The 19894-nt window shown below is 35.5% G+C and overlaps 2 protein-coding genes across 2 annotated transcripts; one reads left to right on the top strand and one right to left on the bottom strand.

Annotated features, from left to right (window-relative positions):
* Window positions 1-1028: 1028 nt before the first annotated feature.
* Window positions 1029-3907, top strand: LOC123310363. The gene is made up of 3 exons (XM_044893830.1): window positions 1029-1378; window positions 1669-2131; window positions 3045-3907. The coding sequence occupies exons 2-3, from the start codon at window positions 1714-1716 to the stop codon at window positions 3905-3907; spliced, it is 1281 nt and encodes a 426-aa protein (XP_044749765.1). The 5' UTR covers window positions 1029-1378; window positions 1669-1713.
* Window positions 3908-7724: 3817 nt separating this feature from the next.
* LOC123310362 lies at window positions 7725-8591 on the bottom strand. Its single transcript, XM_044893829.1, has one exon. It carries the CDS (start codon window positions 8589-8591, stop codon window positions 7725-7727), a length of 867 nt encoding a protein of 288 aa, XP_044749764.1.
* Window positions 8592-19894: the final 11303 nt, after the last annotated feature.

Genomic DNA, 19894 nt, shown 5'->3' with positions numbered 1-19894 from the left:
CCTTTTTTGTTAGGAATTGATCAATCTTTCATTATGAAATATGGATATGGAAAAAAGGTTCTTGCGGAACACTGTTTAGGGTTGGCTTTTTTCTAGTAAGTCCATGACTAAATTTTATTTCATTCAGAAATAAACGTTGCGTTGTAAAAATCATCTGGAAACTCGGGAACTGACACATCGGTTCCCTAGGTCACAATAATTATGAATAGTTATTAGGACCACAGTGTATCTCAAAGCTACATTTTCACTGAAACAAAAATTGTTCTCAATATTTCGAACTGAATAGTTATGGTAAAGGCGGCAAAATTGGAATAGCCTACTGGCGGCAAATATGTAAATCCGCCACTGCCTTGAATTAAATATCACAAAAAAATCTCTAAGAGGCCATTATGAGCTTCAGTAAATGCTCTATACCTTCTTATAGACGATTGCTTCATTCTGCTTGCATTTCTCATTTTAGATGCTAAAAATTTTAGAAACACTGTTTACATCAAACTGGGCCTCAACTGATTGCAATAGGAATTTATTTTGTATTAAATGCTGAGAATACAGATAGTTATACCATTTCGGAATCTCAATGATACTGGCATGTTTTTTCTTGCATTGGCTCTTGGGTAACCATATTATTTTTTACACCGCGCTAGGTTGAACTTATGAAAAAAAATGAGCAAAACGAAAAAGTTGAGTTAGATCTTTTTTTCATGAAGAACTATTTATGCGCCTCGAAAATAATAACTTACATTCGATAGATCATCTATCCGGGAATACTATCCAAAAAACAGTTTGAAAAAATTCCTTCATTTGGAGTCTTGCCTGCAAAACGAGTGGCGAAGGGTGTAATCCTCTTGAATTTTCGAAAATCTCCAATATCTCGAAAACCAAGGCACTTTTACTAAACGTAAAATATATTTTTCTGAACCGCCATAGAGTCCTCTACCCCCAGGCTCAATATTATCCATTCATTACGCCACTCCCTGTATACATTGCGTTTGTAATAAGCTACTGAGATAGTCAGCTTGGGATATGGTAATGCTTTTTGTAAGTCGAACGAGAAAGCAAAATAATAATTCGAATTACGTGATACTTCTTACTGAGCTTGTTTTAGTGAATTTCTAGCTGATTCTGCTAGTCTTAAATGGACATCGTGTTCTTCGGTGAGTTTATTCTTTTCTTCTTCATTATTCGATGCTTTAATTTTAATGTTTAATAAGTCGCATTTTTGGCATGTATCTTTGCGCGGTTGGTGGAAATGTAAATCAAAATCTTTTTTAAATATTTTCCCATAAGTGCACTCATTAACGGCTTTTATTCCATTTTCCTCTTCTATTAGGATTATAAGATCTGGTATAATGGGATTCAAAATTAGGGAAACTTTTAACCCTACATTATTCGCGTGGTCTACGATTGTAGACCATACCTATTCGAACGAAAAAATGTTGAAATCTGAGACATTGAGGTTTTCTCGATTTCCTCTCAAAGAGAAGCATTATTTTATCACAAAGTTTCAATTATATGAATAACAAGTGGTCAAATAAACGATATCATCATAGATAATATTTGAAATATATCAACGTAGGTAATATTTAAAGTTAAAATAAATATGGTCTACACTTGTAGACCACGCGAGTGAATACGATCTAAAAGAGGGCGCGACTAACGCAGGATTAATATGGTTTTGAACTTGCTTTTTCGCTTCTTCAGGTAATTGTCTTGATGATCCAGCCATCCTCCCACGCATATGGGTACGTCCAAGATGCACGCTGGTTTTCTGAGTCAGATTGCCGGCGCCGATTGAGTCAGACTCGGCGAGCTTATCTTCCCATGCTAGTAAACCGAAATGGCCATAGTGCACCTGCGCGCCGATTTCCTGCGCACAGGCAGTCTGACTCAGATTTTTACCGGAATGAATTGTTCATTCTGGTTTCAGACAACCTGCTAATCAGACTGTTTATTTTTGATCTTGTGTTCGAGTGTAAGTGTTTTATCATCACTTTAATTATGGATATCGACGAATTGATATCGAAAGTTCAGCTCAATCCACCAATATGGGATAAGCGCATCAAAGAACATTCCAATAGGAACATCGTTGATGCCTGTTGGAAAAAGATATCCTTGGAAATGAAGATTGATGGTAAGTACATTGATAATATGAAAATAAAAACAAACAAAAAAGGACATTAGGTTAAATTAAACAATTGCAAATAATATTGTTGTGGCTTACATTTTAATGAATACATCTTAAGTAAACAGTTTAACTTGACCATTATTAAGAAAGTTTTTGCAAAAAAGGCACTTATGTTGGGAAAAAATTCTCAGATCATTCATTGTCTTTGTAGGAGAGTGGGTATTTTTCCATGAACATTGCAAAAGTATTCCTAATTTCCTTTGCTGAACCCAGTTGCCTACCTTCCCTCTGCCACACCACTGAATCATTTGCAACCTCAACCTCTGTCATATGTCTTTGAAAGCCTTCACGTTCCAATATAGTGTTGTGGGATAACGCATATACACTTAATCATCATTTCTGTCAAATCAACCTCAGTTTCCAATTCTTTTGAGAGTATTCTCCATTTTGCGTAGAGAATTCCAAATGCACATTCAACTGTTTTTCTAGCTCTTGATAGCCTGTTGTTGAAATTCTTTCTCCTGGGGGTTAAGGTTTTCCTCTTGTAAGGTGTCATTAAATGAGGTAGTAGTGGGTATGCCTGATCGGCCAACATTATGAAAGGAGCTTGGACATTGGTATTAGGCAACAAGTGTTTGCCATCGAGACACCCTATCACGTGTGGAAAGTTCCAAAGTTCAGCGAAATCCTTAGCTATTCTAGTAAAATCTTCTTCACATGGAGTTGGCATATAAATTGGTTGCAATTCTTCCCACATTGCAGTGACTGTCTCTTTCACTATATTAGCCACTGTAGATTTTCCCATTCTAAAACTGAATGCCAACCCTCGAAATGACATACCCGTTGACAAAAACCTGAAAAAAATTTATTATTTCAATACAATGAAAGTACGAAATTATAGTTCTCTAATTGGTTTCAGGATCTGTACTTCGAAAGAAATGGAAGTACCTGAGGGACCAATTCAGCGTAGAGTGCAGTGAAATAAAGCCGGCAAGATCGGGGGACGCAGCAGATACTACAATTGAACCGAAATGGCCTCACTTCAAAGGTATGCTATTTTTGAAAGACGTAATCAAACCAAGAGCTTCTTCAAGCAATTTAAAAAAAACACTTTCCGCCATTGAAAACAGAGAGGAGGACACACAAGCCGAAGAAAACAATGAATTCGACTTTCAGCTTCCTGAAGACCTAGATATTAATGATTCCGGAAGAGGGCAAGAAAATTCTACTGACAATGTGGGTGAAGTCCAACCTACAGAGGAAAACGAACCTGCCCAACCCTCTGCAAGTCTCCAAAAAAAAAGAAAACGAGTGTTGGCCAATTCTGCCTATAATGAAAAGATTTTGCAATTGGAGCAGCAGAAATTAGACACAATTCAAAATGCTTTTCAAAGACAACCTGAAAATGACGATTTAATGTTTTTAAAAAGTCTCCTGCCTTTTATTTCGAAAATTCCACAAGAAAAAAAGCTTAGATTTCGGAGCCGGATACAGCAAGTTGTGGACGAGTTTGCGTTTGCTGAAAATCATTCGCAGCAAGGATCTCCAGTAACGTTTACAAGCAGTAGACTATCTACAGCTCTGTCAACGGGATCTTCCTATGATAGCAGGCCATCAACAGTCACGTCATATGACATTAGACCACCATCAGTCAACAACTTTAGTCAAATGCAGCCATCACCCGAAGGTGCATATCCACCAAATCAAGAAGGGTTCTCAGGAGGCTCGAGCTTCGCACAGTCACTAAACGTGTACAATTCTACTTTTGAACAATACAATTAACAAAAGTTAGCTAGTTCAATGTCATTTTTCTTTTATTACATTTGTGAACAAGATAAAACTTTAATTTCCCAGATGTTTGCAACATTGAACCTTAAATGTATTTGCTTATCTAATACAATTGGATATTTGTTCACATTTCCTTTTTACAAAAATTAAACAATTATAATTTATAAAAATGTGTTTCATTACCTCAAGGTGACATGCAGTCTCTCTTCCGGTTGAATTGGGGTCTTGTGGTAATTCGCCCAATTTTTTGTGAGCCTGTGTTTAATTTTTGACAGGATAAAATAATATGTGTCTGGGCTCATCCTGAAATATTCAAAAAATCTGTTTTCGTCGGCAAGAAGTTGCGGAAAAAGATGTGTGTATTCCCCGTAAGTAGCTCCTAACTTATTAATAGGATGTACTTCACTTCTCACTGGTATTAATTTCGACGCAACACTGTCACTAAGCAGCAATAAAGCTGCTGCCTGTTCTCTTGTAAGTTCCATGACACTGATCCAGTTTAGTGCCAGATACGGACAGGTACCGCCTACAACCTGCTTGCATTTTGGCCACACACCCGGAGTCAGACACTCGGCGCCGAAAATCTGAATCTGACTTCCTGCTTATACCAGCGTGCATCTTGGACGTACCCTATCATTGCCCACATTTGCAGAGTTTAGTACCTACTCGTTTCAAGCGTCCTTCGCCTTTCGTTTCTTTTCGTTTTTAGAACTCAACAAATATATAAAACTAAAATTTCTTGGTGATCCTTTTCCGTTTGTTGGACGTCTTCGTTCCACAATTTTGCTCTCGACAACTTCGTGAAGTAATACATTTTGTTTGTCGAAATCTGCCAAACCATTATCAACATAGTACGACATTATCAATAGTAAATATCTTGATGTAACTATAAATGGAGTTGGGCCACTTTCAAACTACACGGCTCAGTTATTAAATTAATTAGGAAAACTTATGTGTAAAAAATGTATCGTATTGTCCCTGAATATAAGCAATCTGAAGTGCTTCACTGATAAATAACATGAAGTTGTACATGTAACCATGGTAACCGGCAAAAAATTGAAAAACGGAGTTAGGTCACTTTCAAACGACTCATATAAAGAAGTCTAGAAGACTATTGTAGCGTTGTTCATCAATAAGCACTTGAGAAGGTGCATTCCGCACAATCAATTTTCTTGTGGGGGAACCTTCTTCAGGTAGGGGTGAAGGCTCATCAAAAATTGATATTCACTATCATTTTTGTTCAAAGTGCTTTCCGAAAACAATTTCAATTTGGTTTTCTCTATTTCTAGAAACTCTTCATCCCGATTCCTGTCTATGATATTCTTCGAAATTCCATATCGTTTTCCGTTTTCTCGTTTCTTCACATTTCTCATCTCCATAATTATTTTTCGTTTTCCCTTTATCGGAGTATGTGGTGGGGGAGCCATATCGTTCTGTTCAAGAAATGGTTCGGAGTGTTCGGACACTTCGAACGTACTATGCGAATCATTCTTATTGCTGTCCTCCATAATACTGGTCGAGGAAAGCTCTTGGTTCATATCCACGTTTATTACATCCTGGGTGTCGCTTGTCCCAGATGTACCGCTCAGAGGAGGTGACACATTTCCCTTCAATTCTCTGGGCTTCATGACGTCCGTCATAGCATCTGGTTGAAATATGGCCACTGAGAGTCGAATTCATCAGATGCTTCCTGTCTCCGGACAGCATACAACATGGATTTATGTATCCATTTATTTCATAAGGCGTGAAATATTTTTTCAGCCTTTTCAGTTGGAATTCACATAAGAATTTATTTATTTTAGTTGAGAGTTTGAAAAAAAAGTGGAAGGGACTTCGGGATTCATTCCGAAGAGAATATAAAAAATTTCTGAAATCCGTTTCATCTATTATTCCGATTATTGATTGTCCTCCTAAAATTGAATCAATACTGAAGGCACTACTCGGTATCACTTTGGTCAAATTGATGACTGATTTTTTTTCAACTACTTCCTTATCACAATTTCTTTTATCTCCTGTTGTTTCCGGGGAGTAAATCATGTTTTTTGACGTTACTTCAACCATCTGGGCTTTGTACAGCAAGGTATCTATTAGGTGCTCGCAATGCAACCTAATTTTAGGATCACTCAATTTCTTTAGTTTTCCAGCCATATGCTTGCAATAAATGAGATCCTCATCTTCTGGTGCAGAGAGTACTTCGTATGCTTTAGCTAGTACATCTCCACTCTTATTTGTTTTTCTCCTTTTTGAGGCTGTCTTATAAAAATGGGATGTACTAGCACTACTTTCAGATGTTGATTCCATATTTTCATAGTTTTCCAAATCCTATTGAAAAAAAAATTGAGGTGTAATAGATGAATCTTTTGTTGGGAAATATGGCGATGGGCGTTCAGAATAAAACAACCGTCTTTGTTAATCGTCCAATGTCGACTAACTTTTATTTAGAAAACTGTGAAATATAGCAGTCACAATTTTATCCCAAGAGCCAGCTACCGGCAACAATCAGAAACCACCATTATACAGAGCTAACAATAGATGTATTATTTTTATGTAATAATATTAAATATCCATTCATCTGAAAACTATTTTATTACACATAACGTCCATTTACTCCATTACAATAATTAGCCGGTGACTAGGCTAAATTGGGAACAAATTTCCCTAAAAATTTCATCATTCCTAAAAATCGCAACAAGTCACTCTTTTGCTGAGGCCTTGGCATATCTAAAATGGCCTTCACATACGATTCGCAAGGTTCTATCCCATTGCCCGAAAATAATTGTCCCATAAATTTTACTTGTCTCGATTTGAATTGTATTTAATTCTTATTGAATTTAATATTAAACTTTTTTGCTCGCTCAAGAACTAATTTCAAATTTTCATCATGTTCCTGCTCCGATTCCCCCGTTATTATCAAATCATCAAAATAAATCCGAATTCCTTTAATATCCCCGAACAATTCATAATTTTTTTTCTGAAACACCTCGGGAGCTGAACGTATGCCAAATGGAAGCCTTAAAAACCGATATCTACCGAATGGTGTTCCAAAACAGCAATAATCCGAGCTTTCATCTGTAATTTTGACTTGAAAGTATCCATCTTGCATATCCAATACAGAAAAATAGGATTTGTTCGATAAAGTACTAGCTATTTCATTAACAGTGGGAATGAGAAAATGTTCGCGAGTAATAGCTTCATTTAAAAATTTCGGATCCAGACATAATCTCAAATCATTGTTCTTTTTTTCTACTATAACCAACGGATTAAGCCATTCAGTAGGTTTGTGCACCTTAGAAATAATTCCATCCTTTTCTAATTGATCCAACTTGAGCTTTACCCTAGAATGCAATGCTTGTGGAATTCTCCTTATTGGCTGTACATGCGGAACAGCATCTTTTCTCAAAACAATTTTATGTGGAGTTGGGAATTCTCCTAAACCCTCAAAAACCATCGGGTAACTCGATATGACATCCTCAAGTTTTTCAAACTTATCAATCTTCAAAAAATCAGTTCTTTTAACTAATTTCAAATCTACACAGCCATTTAGACCTAAAAGAGGTAACTGACCTTTACTTTCAACAATAATGAAACATATCTTGGCTGTTCTACCATCTACATTGCATTCCAAGGTAATCTCACCAATAGGTTTTATGGTAAAATTACCACTACCATATGCAACCAGAGTTACATTGGTCTTTTTCAAATTTTTCTTATGATCAAGTCCATTCAAAAAGTGAATGGGTAAAACACTCACTTCTGCTCCGGTATCTAACTTGAATTCTATTGTCTTGCCCTGCACATTTATGCTTTTTAGCTACATTGATTCACCAACTGATTTTTCCATTTTGTTCACAACACCGATTTGCTTTGAAACCGCGCTCACAAAAAACTGGTCTCCCTCGCTTTCAGAACCTTCTTCCTGGGCCACCTCATGTACATTTTTCTTCTTGTCATCCCGTGCTTCCTTGTTTCCTTTGGATTGGCAGACTGTCGCGAAGTGATGAAGTCGCTGACATTTTTTACATTTCTTTCCATAAGCTGGACATTTACCTTTCATATGGTTAGTGCCACAGTACTTGCACGTGAAGTTAGACTCTTTTTTGCCATATTTATTTTTTCTTCTCAGTTCATTCACTGAGACTTCACTTTGCAAAGCTTTGGACTGAGTCTTACTTACTTCGTAGGCTCTACAATGGTTTATGGTCATCTCCAATGTTAAATCAGATACTCTGAGTAGTTTCTCCTGAGTGTCTTTACTGAATATACCCATGACAATTCTGTCTCTTACCATGTCATCCTTGTCCTTATATCCAGTGGACTTGACAGCTTTTCGAAGTTCAGTCAAAAATGAGTCAAATAACTGTCCTTCTTTCTGGGTGATACTGTTGAAAACAAATCTCTCAAATATAACATTTTTCTTGGGTGAACAGTGTGCTTCAAATCTCTGCTTAACACATTGTAATGACTTCTTTTGATTATTCGTCAAATCAAAGGTGTTGAATAATTCCAAGCCATCATCTCCAATTAGGTTAAGGAAAACAGCAACTTTAGTTTCTTCATCTTTTTTCGAGAGCTCCGTTACAGTTAGAAAGTTGTCAAATTTTTGTTCGAAGAGTTTCCAATTCTCCGCAACATTTCCATCCAAACTCAACGGTTTTGGCGGTCTGAACATGGACTCCATGTCTAGTCGTTTTTTGTCCTTTGTTTATCACATAGACTTATAATACATGGACTCACTGTCACGTGACTTTTCAGTAGATCGAGAGGTTGGCTGCATTAAAGAGAGAAGAGCTTATGCGTTCTAATCGAATAAGAAAGAGATGAACTGATTCCGTGTGGGCAATGTCAAAATCATATGATGGATATAAACGCAGACGTTGCCCACAAGGTTTTCATACGTTGAGTATTATTCACATTATATTTATTCTTGAATGAAACTCACATAATTTTTATATTTTCCATTTCGAAGGAATGTTAGGGAATTCCTGTTTGCCTTCTCGGAAGCTTGTTGAACATTTATTATGGAAAATTTTTACAAGTTTCGCAGACTTTGCCCACAAGGTGTTGATACGTTGATTATTATTCTCATTACATCTATTTTTGACTAAAACTCACATATTTTTTGACATAATTGATTTCGAAGGAATGCTATGGAAATCCTGTGTCTTCTCGGAAGCTTTTTTAAAATTTATTGAAGAAAATTTTCGCATAAACTTGTGTTCTCTAACCTTTTGACAGCTTGCCCACAAACTCTCCATCTTATTCAAACTACCGACTTCTCTCTCACAGGCGGAGTCCATGTTATTTTAAGTCTATGGTTTATCACAATTCCTAATCCGCCAGCTTAGTCGACACAATGTTTGCCGTAATATACGACTCCAATCGACCTGACACCATGTATTATTTTCATGTAATAATATTAAAAATCCATTCATCTGAAAACTATTTTATTACACATAACGTCCATTTACTCCATTACAATAATTAGCCGGTGACTAGACTACTGTCAAGTGGCGCGCATGAGCCGCTTGGCGTCAACGGACCATAGAGAAACATATTCTTCTACTTATCTACTATATTATAATACAATAGATGGGGTTAATCTGACTTTTGACATCAATTTTTAACATCTTTATGTTTCAGTTTCCTACAACTTCTAACGATTGGTTGAAAATCGCAAGGGAGTTTTGAGTTTTATACACGATGGAATTTTCCGAATTGTGGTGGATCTATTGATGGAAAACATGTTCGAATTAAAAAACTCACACTCCATATCATAAATACTTTCCTCCGAGGAATCTGCAGCTCGTATTTTGTAATCTTACGAACAATTGGAAACAGGCACGAAATCTCTCTCTTTGGGCGTTCTGAGTTTCTAATAGGACGCTCAATTCTTCAAACTCATTTTTCTTAATTCTGAGTTTTCTTTATGTATTTTTTCCATTGTTTCCACAAGAGCCATATTTGTACTTTTAGGTCTAATACTCTTCTAAGCTGTAAATCTACTTTTTATCTGTGAGCTATCGATACTGCTGCTGCTGGCAATCTCCTCATCATGACTCATATCCTGAGTATTATAGCTCACTTCTTCATTATGTTAGATATCTTATGAAATAGTTGCTCTTTTCCACATAAGATGCTGTGCATTTCAGAAAAATAAAGCGGTTTACTTTTGCGTTCCGCTCCTGTTTTCTTTACATGATTCATGTGGTTTAAATATTGTTTCTGAAGGTTGGCAAATTTCATTCTGCATTTTTCATCAGCATCTCTTCCTTCTCCAACGTGAAAACCATTTTCATTCATTTTCTTGGCTATCAGGGACCAAATTTGTCTTTTAATAGTTTTCCTGTCATCAAACTTGTGAGAATATTCCTCTTTCATTCGTAAAAAAAATTTGGTTGCATCGTGGTCCCTCTTGGATGGATTTTTACTGTATCACACCATTGACTTGGAAAGCTCTTCTGGACTACCCTCGTTCTGAAGTTCTAAACCATCCATATTATTTGGTTCAAGTGTATTAATGAACTCCTTAGTAGCATCAGGGTCTAGAAAAATTTTCATAATCATAATCGTATTGCAATACAAATTTAAATTACCATTTAATAAGACTTGTGCCGTTTCATCCGTTAACCCTTTCAGTCACGAATTTTTGTTTCATCATTAAAAAAATATTGGACCTGTGGAATCTTTCCTCTAATTTTAATTAGGATTTTTCATATATTCATTTCAACCCCAGAACGCCCCCATCGGGAGTTATGGCATGTCCCCAAATGAGGACACTGTGATCAGAAGGTTGTCGAGTAAGATATTAATCACAGCTATAAATCATCAGTTTATTAGTTTATTTAGAATTCATATTATATGGAAGAAAACACAAACTAAACAATTATTTTTTATTGGTTGCATTATACAAGTCAAAAAAACAATTCTTTTTTCTATCTAGACATGAATGTATATTACATTTGACGCAAAAAAATTTGGTTTTTACAGAGTAGGTGAAGATATCAGGTCACAAGGAACTATTTATGTATAATTTATTCAGCAGCAACGTTTCGGGAAATTTATTCCCTTCCTCAGGCTATAAACAATTTTACCTAAGTTAGTAAGGGGTAGCATGAGATCTGATATATGAACTAACTATAAAATTACTCTTAACAAACAACACAATATAGAACAAACACACAGGTTCACCCTGTATTACAATCGAAAAAACAAACAATCACATTCGAAACCGGAACATAAAAAAACGAGAAGAAAATTGCACCAGCTCACCTTGTGAATAAGAAATTACGATGTGAATCATTTGAAAAAATTCAAATTCGTGGAGAAAATAAAAATAACAATTTTCTTTCATTTCGGGGATCCAAACAAACCTTCTGACGTATCGGTCGCAGGTTCATCCATTCGAATGAAACACAGAACTGCACCAGATGGAAAATGATATATCATGAAAATTATAATTTTATTTCCCTAATCAGATTCGAATATACAATGCTCAATGAACCTATATCAGACCGCGCATTGATTGAACTCGGGTGTCTCACTTCTGATAGTGGACGGACTTCAACCCCTGCTCTTTTCGAAGGACCTCTCGATGGTTACTAGGTCGACCTCTTTTCTTCATTGATGGCTTGTCTATTTTTGTCAGTACTTCTGCTACATCTGCCCGAAAGTGAAGTAAATCAAGGATTTGTTTTTTTGGTACACCCAATTGCACTGCTTTACTTTTATACTCGATCCATGCATTTACACAGGCTAAACCGATAGCATGCGTAAACATACGCAATGTCCATTTTTTGGACCTTATAAATGTGCGCTATATAGTTATCAAAAAATCGATTTTGTCAACTCCTCCCATGTGTTCGTTATAAACTTTTACGACTTCTGGTCGAACGATGTCAATATATTTTTTCTCAGTTTTGTCCCACCTTTTGCAGAAGTCTGTATTTCCTATACCCAAAAAATTCGAAGCCAGTACAACTGCCTTATTGTCGAACCATTTGGTGAGTATAACTTCGCCATCTCCGCTCAAAAGTGAAATACTATTGTTTCTGGAAAAATTAATCTATTATTTTCACAATTGTCTTCCACATTGACTCAAAAAAAAACCATTGTAGACTAAATACTTACAAGTCATGTGGGTATTCTAGTTGATCTTCTATTATTTCCATAATTCGAAGAACTGTATTTTTCAATAGTCTGAATCTCTTGAGGAACGTTAATTCATCCATATTTCGAAAATAATTTGACCTTATATAGATACGTCTAGGAAATCCAAAATCTATAATTTCCAAAATATCTAAATCGTCTTCTGAAAAAATTTCTTTTTCCAATTCTAAATCAATGATTAAAAAAAAATAACAATCTAAAAAATTTTTGTTGTACAGCACAATCCGGCTAGGTACTGTTGTCAGTGCTGGTAGTATCTGGTCAGTGGTCGCTCTGGTTCTTGGGGTCCCTATTGGGGACGTACCAATCCGCAAAAATGGTTTTCAAGAACCGTTATCAAGTAATCAATAATCAGAAAATTACACTTTCACTTTACTTAATACAAATTGGAATCTTCGACGTTGGTTTTTGCTTCAAATACTATATAAAGTGTTGGACAGTTGGAGCTCCAAAATGGGACGCGTGAAAATTTAATCAATCATAACGCCGTGACAACCATTTTGGAACTGATGTATCGTTATTTATTGGTTAGGTTTCAAAGTTTACGATTAATTTTCTATTTAATCTACCGAATTTGGGGGATTTACTTTAACCGCTAGTTGAGGAGGTTAAACGAGGTTTACGACACGGTGCAAGATAACCATATAACGTAAACTTAGTTTTGGACTTAAACTATTGATTAGTTCTACGGTGCAAGTGGCCCTTACTCGAAAAAAATTTCAATTGTTCTTACGGCAATTGTTGACCCCGAATATAAATTCACTTGCATAGATGTAGATGCATATGGCAAAAACAGTGACAGAGGTATTTTCGAGGCATCTGCTATGGGAAGAAGATTTGAAAATGGCTCATTTGATATTCCCCCAGGTAGAACTTTACCTGGAGGAAATGAAGAAGTTCCATGCATTTTGATAGGTGATGAAGCTTTCACCTCAAGTACTTTCTTGATGAAACCATTTCCCTATAGACAATTTCGACACGATTATAATAAAGAAAAGTTCAATTAGCATACATATATGTAGAGCTCGTCGCGTTGTAGAAAACGCATTTGGAATGTTGGTACATAAGTGGAGATCATTTTTTAGACCCTGTGATGAATCCGAATTTACTGAGAAAATTGGAATTCATCTAGTGCATTCCTTTCATTTCACATTTCCGCCTTCAAAAATATTTGATACTCAAATCTTCAATTCATTCATTCCGATAAGCAGAGTAAATGTAGGAAAAACCGTTTATCTGTGTTTAACGTTGTTTTTCTTGCATGCCATTGAAGATTTCGACATTTTTCTAATATTGCTATGCGATAAACCGGAGCTGACGACGTTTTTCACCCTTGTCGAATTCTGGAATTTTCAGATTTTTAACGTGTGGGGGATTTGCCTATGAAAGCAGATTTTCCACCGCGACGGACTTTTTTTTCTCTACGATTCTTCTTTGATTACCTGTGTTTACGACGAGCCGTTCCACAAATTTAGAGTAAATTTTGTTTTGCGAGGGTTAGTGCTCTTGGAAATTAATTTTTATTTTTCGTTCTCCGCGAGTGCCTTGAAGTAAAGGAGGTAGGTCCCCGTTTATACCGTTCAGTTCCTTTATTAGACCTATACCGGTTATTTCTTTGACACTTCTGTACTGTATCGCTTTCTGTTATCTTTTGCCGTACTTTACCCTGTTTCGCGAGTCTGACTTTTCCCTTCGCTATCAGTCATGGTGCGTAAGCCCTTGGGGTAGTGAATAAGAAATTCCGCTCGTCGTCAGTGAAATCCCGTAGTTGCGTTAAAAATAGACCTTTTCTTCGCTATCAGTCATGGAGCGTAGCCCTTGGGGTAGCGAATAAAAGTCTCGAGTAGATCCGCCCTGGTTGTGTTTCTTTCATTTCTGGAGAAATATAATTAATTACATCACGATACCGTAAAGCAAGTCATTTCACTTCGCGAGGTCATCCTTAGTATCCATTTCGTCAGTTCCAGTTGGCGCATTTTATTGAACAACCTCTGATTTTTGACTGTACCCGGTATAAACTTTATAAAGTGCTCGTGATCGGATCGAATTTCCAAATGTATGTTTGCTGATCGATTCGCTCATATTTCATATCTACACATATTTCCGTTGTTCATATAATCAGTTTCCGAAGGTGTGAATAAACTGGTACATAATTTAATTCTGACTACTTCGTTATCGCTACCACCCTAGATAACAGCGAACTCTGCCTCCGACTAGCAGCTACTCTGGTAGGTTTGCTATTCTTCCTAGTGAAAAGAATAGCTGGCGCTCGAGATAAGTTTCTCCGAGGAAACCACGTTACAACCCCTATAAGTGAAAGTGGAAACGGCTAGAAAACTAGTTAAAACAGTTTGAAGACATTTTGGTCTTCTATAAGCATATTCTGAAGGTAGCAGCAAGCGAGAATATCGCTATCTATAGTTTCTGCACATTCCACACATCCATTATGGATGTGTGGAATATTCGGAAAATATTTGCTAGCATTCCAAAGGCACTTTGCACAGTCCTACGTGCACGACTAAGGTGGTAATCAAATTGGCATTTCTTTGCATCCTGCTGGCTTTGAGCCATAGGAGGGAAATATACAGGGTGATTCCGGAGGAGACCGTCAGATTTTAGATGAAGTATACACTAGTTAAGGCAGTTTCGAAACAATGTTTGGTTTATGGTTGGGGGCCTTCATTGAGTGTCTACAGGGTGATTTGTCCGATTCGACCGATTTTTCTTTTATTCATAACTTTGGTGTGGCTTGATCAATCTTGATGAAATTTTCAGTGTAGAACAATATGATTGTCTCCTTTCAATAATTCCAACACTTTCTCAAAAATACAGGGTGGGAATTATGATAAGTTCAGATTAAGTTTGCAGGTTGAAAAAACACCCTGTACATTCCGTTTTCAAAAATTTTCTACATGCTTCAGATTCTATCATAAGTTTACATTACTGGAGCGTTTTTAATTTTTTTGGCACACATCCAGTTTTCCTAGAAAAATTTTTCAAGGATGAACAATATCGTTATTTCGCTCCAAGGCATTGGGAATATTCTGAACTGGAATGTAAACCGGTGTCGTCCAATGATACAAAGCTCTTTCTGAGTCCTAAAGTAGTTCTTTCAAATTCGAAATTCTTATTTAATCACTCATATTCTGATGTATAAATTTATTTATACATCAGAAAATATCCAGAAAATATCTTTATACCTTCCTACTTAAACCAAAAAATCTACAACTTATAAAGAATAAACATACGAAACATATCATGAACGGCAAAACTAAGGATTAACACAAAATTTACATAGAATGTTCGAAATGATTTCCCGTTTTTTGAATACATATTCGAGACCTTTTTATTAAATTTCCAATTGACCTTCTAATGAGGGATTGATTTTGCTTCAAGATATTATATTCCTCGAAAATCCTTTCAACTAGGTGTTATCTACTTCAAATTTCAACCTTATAAACTCTTGTTTTCAGATATCCCCACACAAAATAGTCTAAAGGGTTCAAATCAGCCGATCTTTGTGGCCAAGCAATAGGGCCTCCACGACCAATCCATCTGTTCGGATAATTTACATCCAGGTTATTTCTCACATTCAATGCAAAGTGAGGTGGTAACCATGGATCTTAAAGAACTTGATTTAAATAGAGATTTAATTTTCATGGATAATTTTCAATTTCATTAAAACTATTTATCATACATTCGTGATTCAATATTTTACATACCATAAGGCCATAAGTGAGTACATTTTTGAACGAAAATACTATGTATTAGGAATATTCGCTTCATAGAAAACCGGAAGTGTGCCGAAAATCACCTGAATAATGACTCAATTTTATGTTAATCCATAATTTTGCCTTTCATATGTTTCGAATGTTTATTCTGTATTTGTAGTAGTAGTATGTAGATTTTTTTGGTTCACGTACGTATAAAGAAATTTTTTGAATTAAATGATTTTATACATCTGAATATGAGCGATCAAAAATGAATTTTAAAATTTGGAAAATTTATTTTAGGACTCAGGAAGAGCTTTGTATTATTGGACGTTACAGCTTTACCATCTAGTTCAGAATAATCTCAATGCCTTGGAGCGAAAAAACGATATTGTTCATCTTTGAAAAATTTTTCTAGGAAAAATGGACGTGTGCCAGAAAAAATAAAAACTCTCCAGTAATGTAAACTTATGGTAGAATCTGAAGCAAGTAGAAAATTTCTGAAAACGGAATGTACAGGGTGTTTTTTCAACTTGCATACTTAATCTGAACTTATCATAATTCCCACCCTGTATTTTTGAACAAGTGTTGGAATTATTGAAAGAAGATAATCATATTGTTCTACACTGAAAATTTCATCATGATTGATCAAGCCATAACAAAGTTATGAATAAAAGAAAAATCGGTCGAATCGTACTAATCACCCTGTAGACTCTCAATGAAGGCCCCGAACCATAAACCCAACATTGTTCCGAAACTATATTGACTAGTGTATACTTCACTTAAAATCTGACGGTCTCCTCCGGAATCACCCTGTATATCAGCCCAGGTAGTGGTGTGTCCTCTGGAAATGGAAATTGTCCACCTTGAATCTGTTGTCCTAGGGTTGATTTTGCAAATATTCCGCTGTCTCTTTCTTTTCGATATGACCCAATGTCAACACATATGAATTTATAGTCGGCATCTACTAAAGCCATTAACTATGGAAAATTGTAAAATAACGATCCACTATTTGGAGGACATTCTATACGGCAGTGCTTCCCATCTAAAGCGTCACAGCAATTGGGAAAGTTCTATTTTTTTTCCAACTTTGGCAACAGCTTCCAACTTGTCTTGTTACCTTTGGCAAGTACAAAGGAGTCAGATGTGAATTCAACGTGTCTTTCAGTATTGTTGATATGTAATTATGGGAAATGCGAAATTGAAATGCTAGTCACCGCAAGCTTTCTCCTGTCGCCAAGAATCTGCAACGAAACGAAATATCATTATATATCGTAATTACCTATCGTTTTTTACCTAAATGTTTCAAAAAAACGTGAAAATCCAAGACTGTTTTGTATTTACCGATTATTGCTAATTTTTCAAATTACGTCGATATGAATTCTTTGGTCTCCACTTCAGAAGAACAAGAAGAGAGATCTATTGTTTTTGCGAAACTATGGTCGCAACAAACGAAATCGCCAATACACAATTTTTTTTACTCCATGGCTGAAATTGTGTCAGAATTTCCACCACATCAAATAGCGGAAGCAAGACACAAAGTATTCGAAGTGGTACATGAAATAGAAATGAAAATGTACGATGAGCAATCAAGTTCGCGAGCAATGGAGTCGAATAAATCCACCGGTGATTTATGAAATTATGAATTTACCTTAAAATATTTCTCTTGTATTTATTAAAATAAATAAATATAAATGTTTTTAACGAACTAATTTTTCTCCTATTTTTCCTAAAAATTTCACTAAAACTAAAATATTTCAACAATGCAAACTTATCTTTACGTGACTGCTAGTTTTTCAGAGGGTGAAATAGGCTGTGGTTTTCTATTGGTTGGTAGTTTTTTTATGTCACGTTCTATTACACTTAATATTCATTCGAATTGTCTTTGGGAAATTCGAAAGAATTCTTTGAGTTTGGATTCATTACACTCAAGATGTTTGTTGATTAAACTGCAAAAAGTGCCTTCCTTCTCTTTGTTCTCGAACATTTTATCAGTTTGTTGCCTCTTTTTGGACAAAACCACAAGTTCTTCGTCTTCTTCTTCCAAAATTAAACAAGTTAGTATTTCTGTATCCATATCAAAACACACTATTACAGTAGCGTAGCTATTGTCGCCGCGCGCATGTAGAATTTCAAAAATAATTTTTATTTCAGGAAAAATCGGTGCCGTACCATCAATGTCTGTCAAAATAGGTAGGACAAATTACGTACGAAAGGTGGAAATTAAAAAAAGTCATACTTTAAAAAATGCCTCTCGATTCATAGTACATGTATGACAAATTTCATTAAAATATCTGAAGTTGTATTGTAGATATTAATAATATATGATTTATTTTTGAAAACTTCACCACCCTGTATGTTAAAAGGTAATACGTTTAGGACATATGTTCATATAAAGTTTTTTTCTTAATATATGGCCCAAAAATCTCTCCCATAAATATTGACATTTCATTAGGAAACACCCTGTATATCTGATATCAGGATATAAGATTTAACAATGATCTCTATCGATAAAATGAAATTTCTAGAAACCCAGAACTTATTATTATTTTAGTTCATTTGTTGACTGCCCACAAACATTAGGATTGCAACCAAGTTCAATATTTCCCAAGTAAAGAAACAATAATCTTCCTTGTTGAATTTTATTCGACAGAGTTACACGAAAACTAGAAATCTTCTGTGTCAAATCATATTTGAATCTTGAACTGATTTTTTGACTACTAAAAACTTCGATATGAATATTTATGCTTACCAAATGAGAAAGATGTACTATTTTCTGAAGTGAAATTCATCGTATATCGAGAAAGCAAAAAATACTTTGTCTTGACGTCCTGTGTAGGTAGTGCACCAGTTATCAACCGATTTGTTCCCTTACCAGCAAAATCACTTTCCGTAAAATGTTTTCCACATATTCTCAACTGAGATACGTCATCTGCAATGTTAAGGTTAAGTATAGCCATCCACTGAGATCTCTGAAGATGTTTTTTCGGAAACCTGAAGAAGCAAATAATAAAGGTATTTTACCTGAGATACGAGTTTGTTTTCCTTGAGTCACATATGAAACATTCTTCATTGCTATTTCTCGTATACATGTTTGAAGAAATTATAAACAGTTAACTAGCAAAGTACTCACTACAACGAAAACTACAGAATTACCAAAACTAACAACGATAACGAAAAACGATGATCAGATGAATGAACTATGAACACATGAAACGATAACTACTAACAACAAGCAGAAACAAAAACAAGGAACAAGGAGGTTGATTGAAGTATTCAATCAACGAAAAGGGATAACGACGAGAATAACAAGAACAAAGGATAACAAGAACGAGGAAAAAAGAATGACTAGAACAACAAGCCGAACAAAATTATGGATGGCAAAGCAGTAATGGAAAAGGAACATACGCGAATAACAATTATCACATGATATTTAGGTTAAACACTCAATGTCAAATTTTGATAAAGATAACTTGCACACCCTGTATCGACTATATACAACAAATTGCACAAAGAAGTTCATCTCAATTTTCAAACAAAATAAATTTTCATAGACAAAATACAGAATTACAGAGTTTTTTTATCAAGTTCTCAAACAAAGTAGTAGTATCTAGTATTCTCATTTTTCTTTATGCCTCCTGTCGGCTTCAGATTTACAAGCCTTCCTCTTCCTACAAAAACTATTCCATTCTGGAACTATGATTCGAATTTTCTTCATCATTTTAGGTGATGGTGCCTCAGGTTGATCGACCGATAATCCACTCGAATTGGAACATGTGGCACTTGGTATTAATTCAGGCTTCTTATGTAAGAAGTCAAGAATTGCCAATATTAATAAAATTCACAGGGAATTGGACAATAGTTTATTTTTTATATTAAATCAGCATGGACATGAACTATGAAGAATTGCCAATGTTTTTTTTTTCTGCGAGATATGCAAAATGCAACTTAAATAAGTCCTTTTCAGGCTCTTTCACTTTTGTTCACATGATGAGAATGAGACTGGCCTTCTTAATTGCTGTTATTCACATTCAATGGATATTTTGGTCCGCACCTTTTTCTTTATGCTATTCTCAGATTCATTTTATCTTTTCACTATTTCAGA

Source organism: Coccinella septempunctata, chromosome 3 (assembly GCF_907165205.1).
Source record: "Coccinella septempunctata chromosome 3, icCocSept1.1, whole genome shotgun sequence".
NCBI classification, from domain to species: domain Eukaryota; kingdom Metazoa; phylum Arthropoda; class Insecta; order Coleoptera; family Coccinellidae; genus Coccinella; species Coccinella septempunctata.
This window is presented reverse-complemented; position numbering and strand designations above follow the sequence as displayed.

What these genes read in the sequence shown, in the direction of transcription:
- LOC123310363 (XM_044893830.1), top strand. Translation starts at nt 1,714, where the DNA reads ATGATCCAGCCATCCTCCCACGCATATGGGTACGTCCAAGATGCACGC. An exon ending in CTTGGAAATGAAGATTGATG is followed by an intron (nt 2,132 to 3,044) that starts GTAAGTACATTG and finishes AATTGGTTTCAG; the next exon opens with GATCTGTACTTCGAAAGAAA.
- LOC123310362 (XM_044893829.1), bottom strand. Translation starts at nt 8,591, where the DNA reads ATGGAGTCCATGTTCAGACCGCCAAAACCGTTGAGTTTGGATGGAAAT.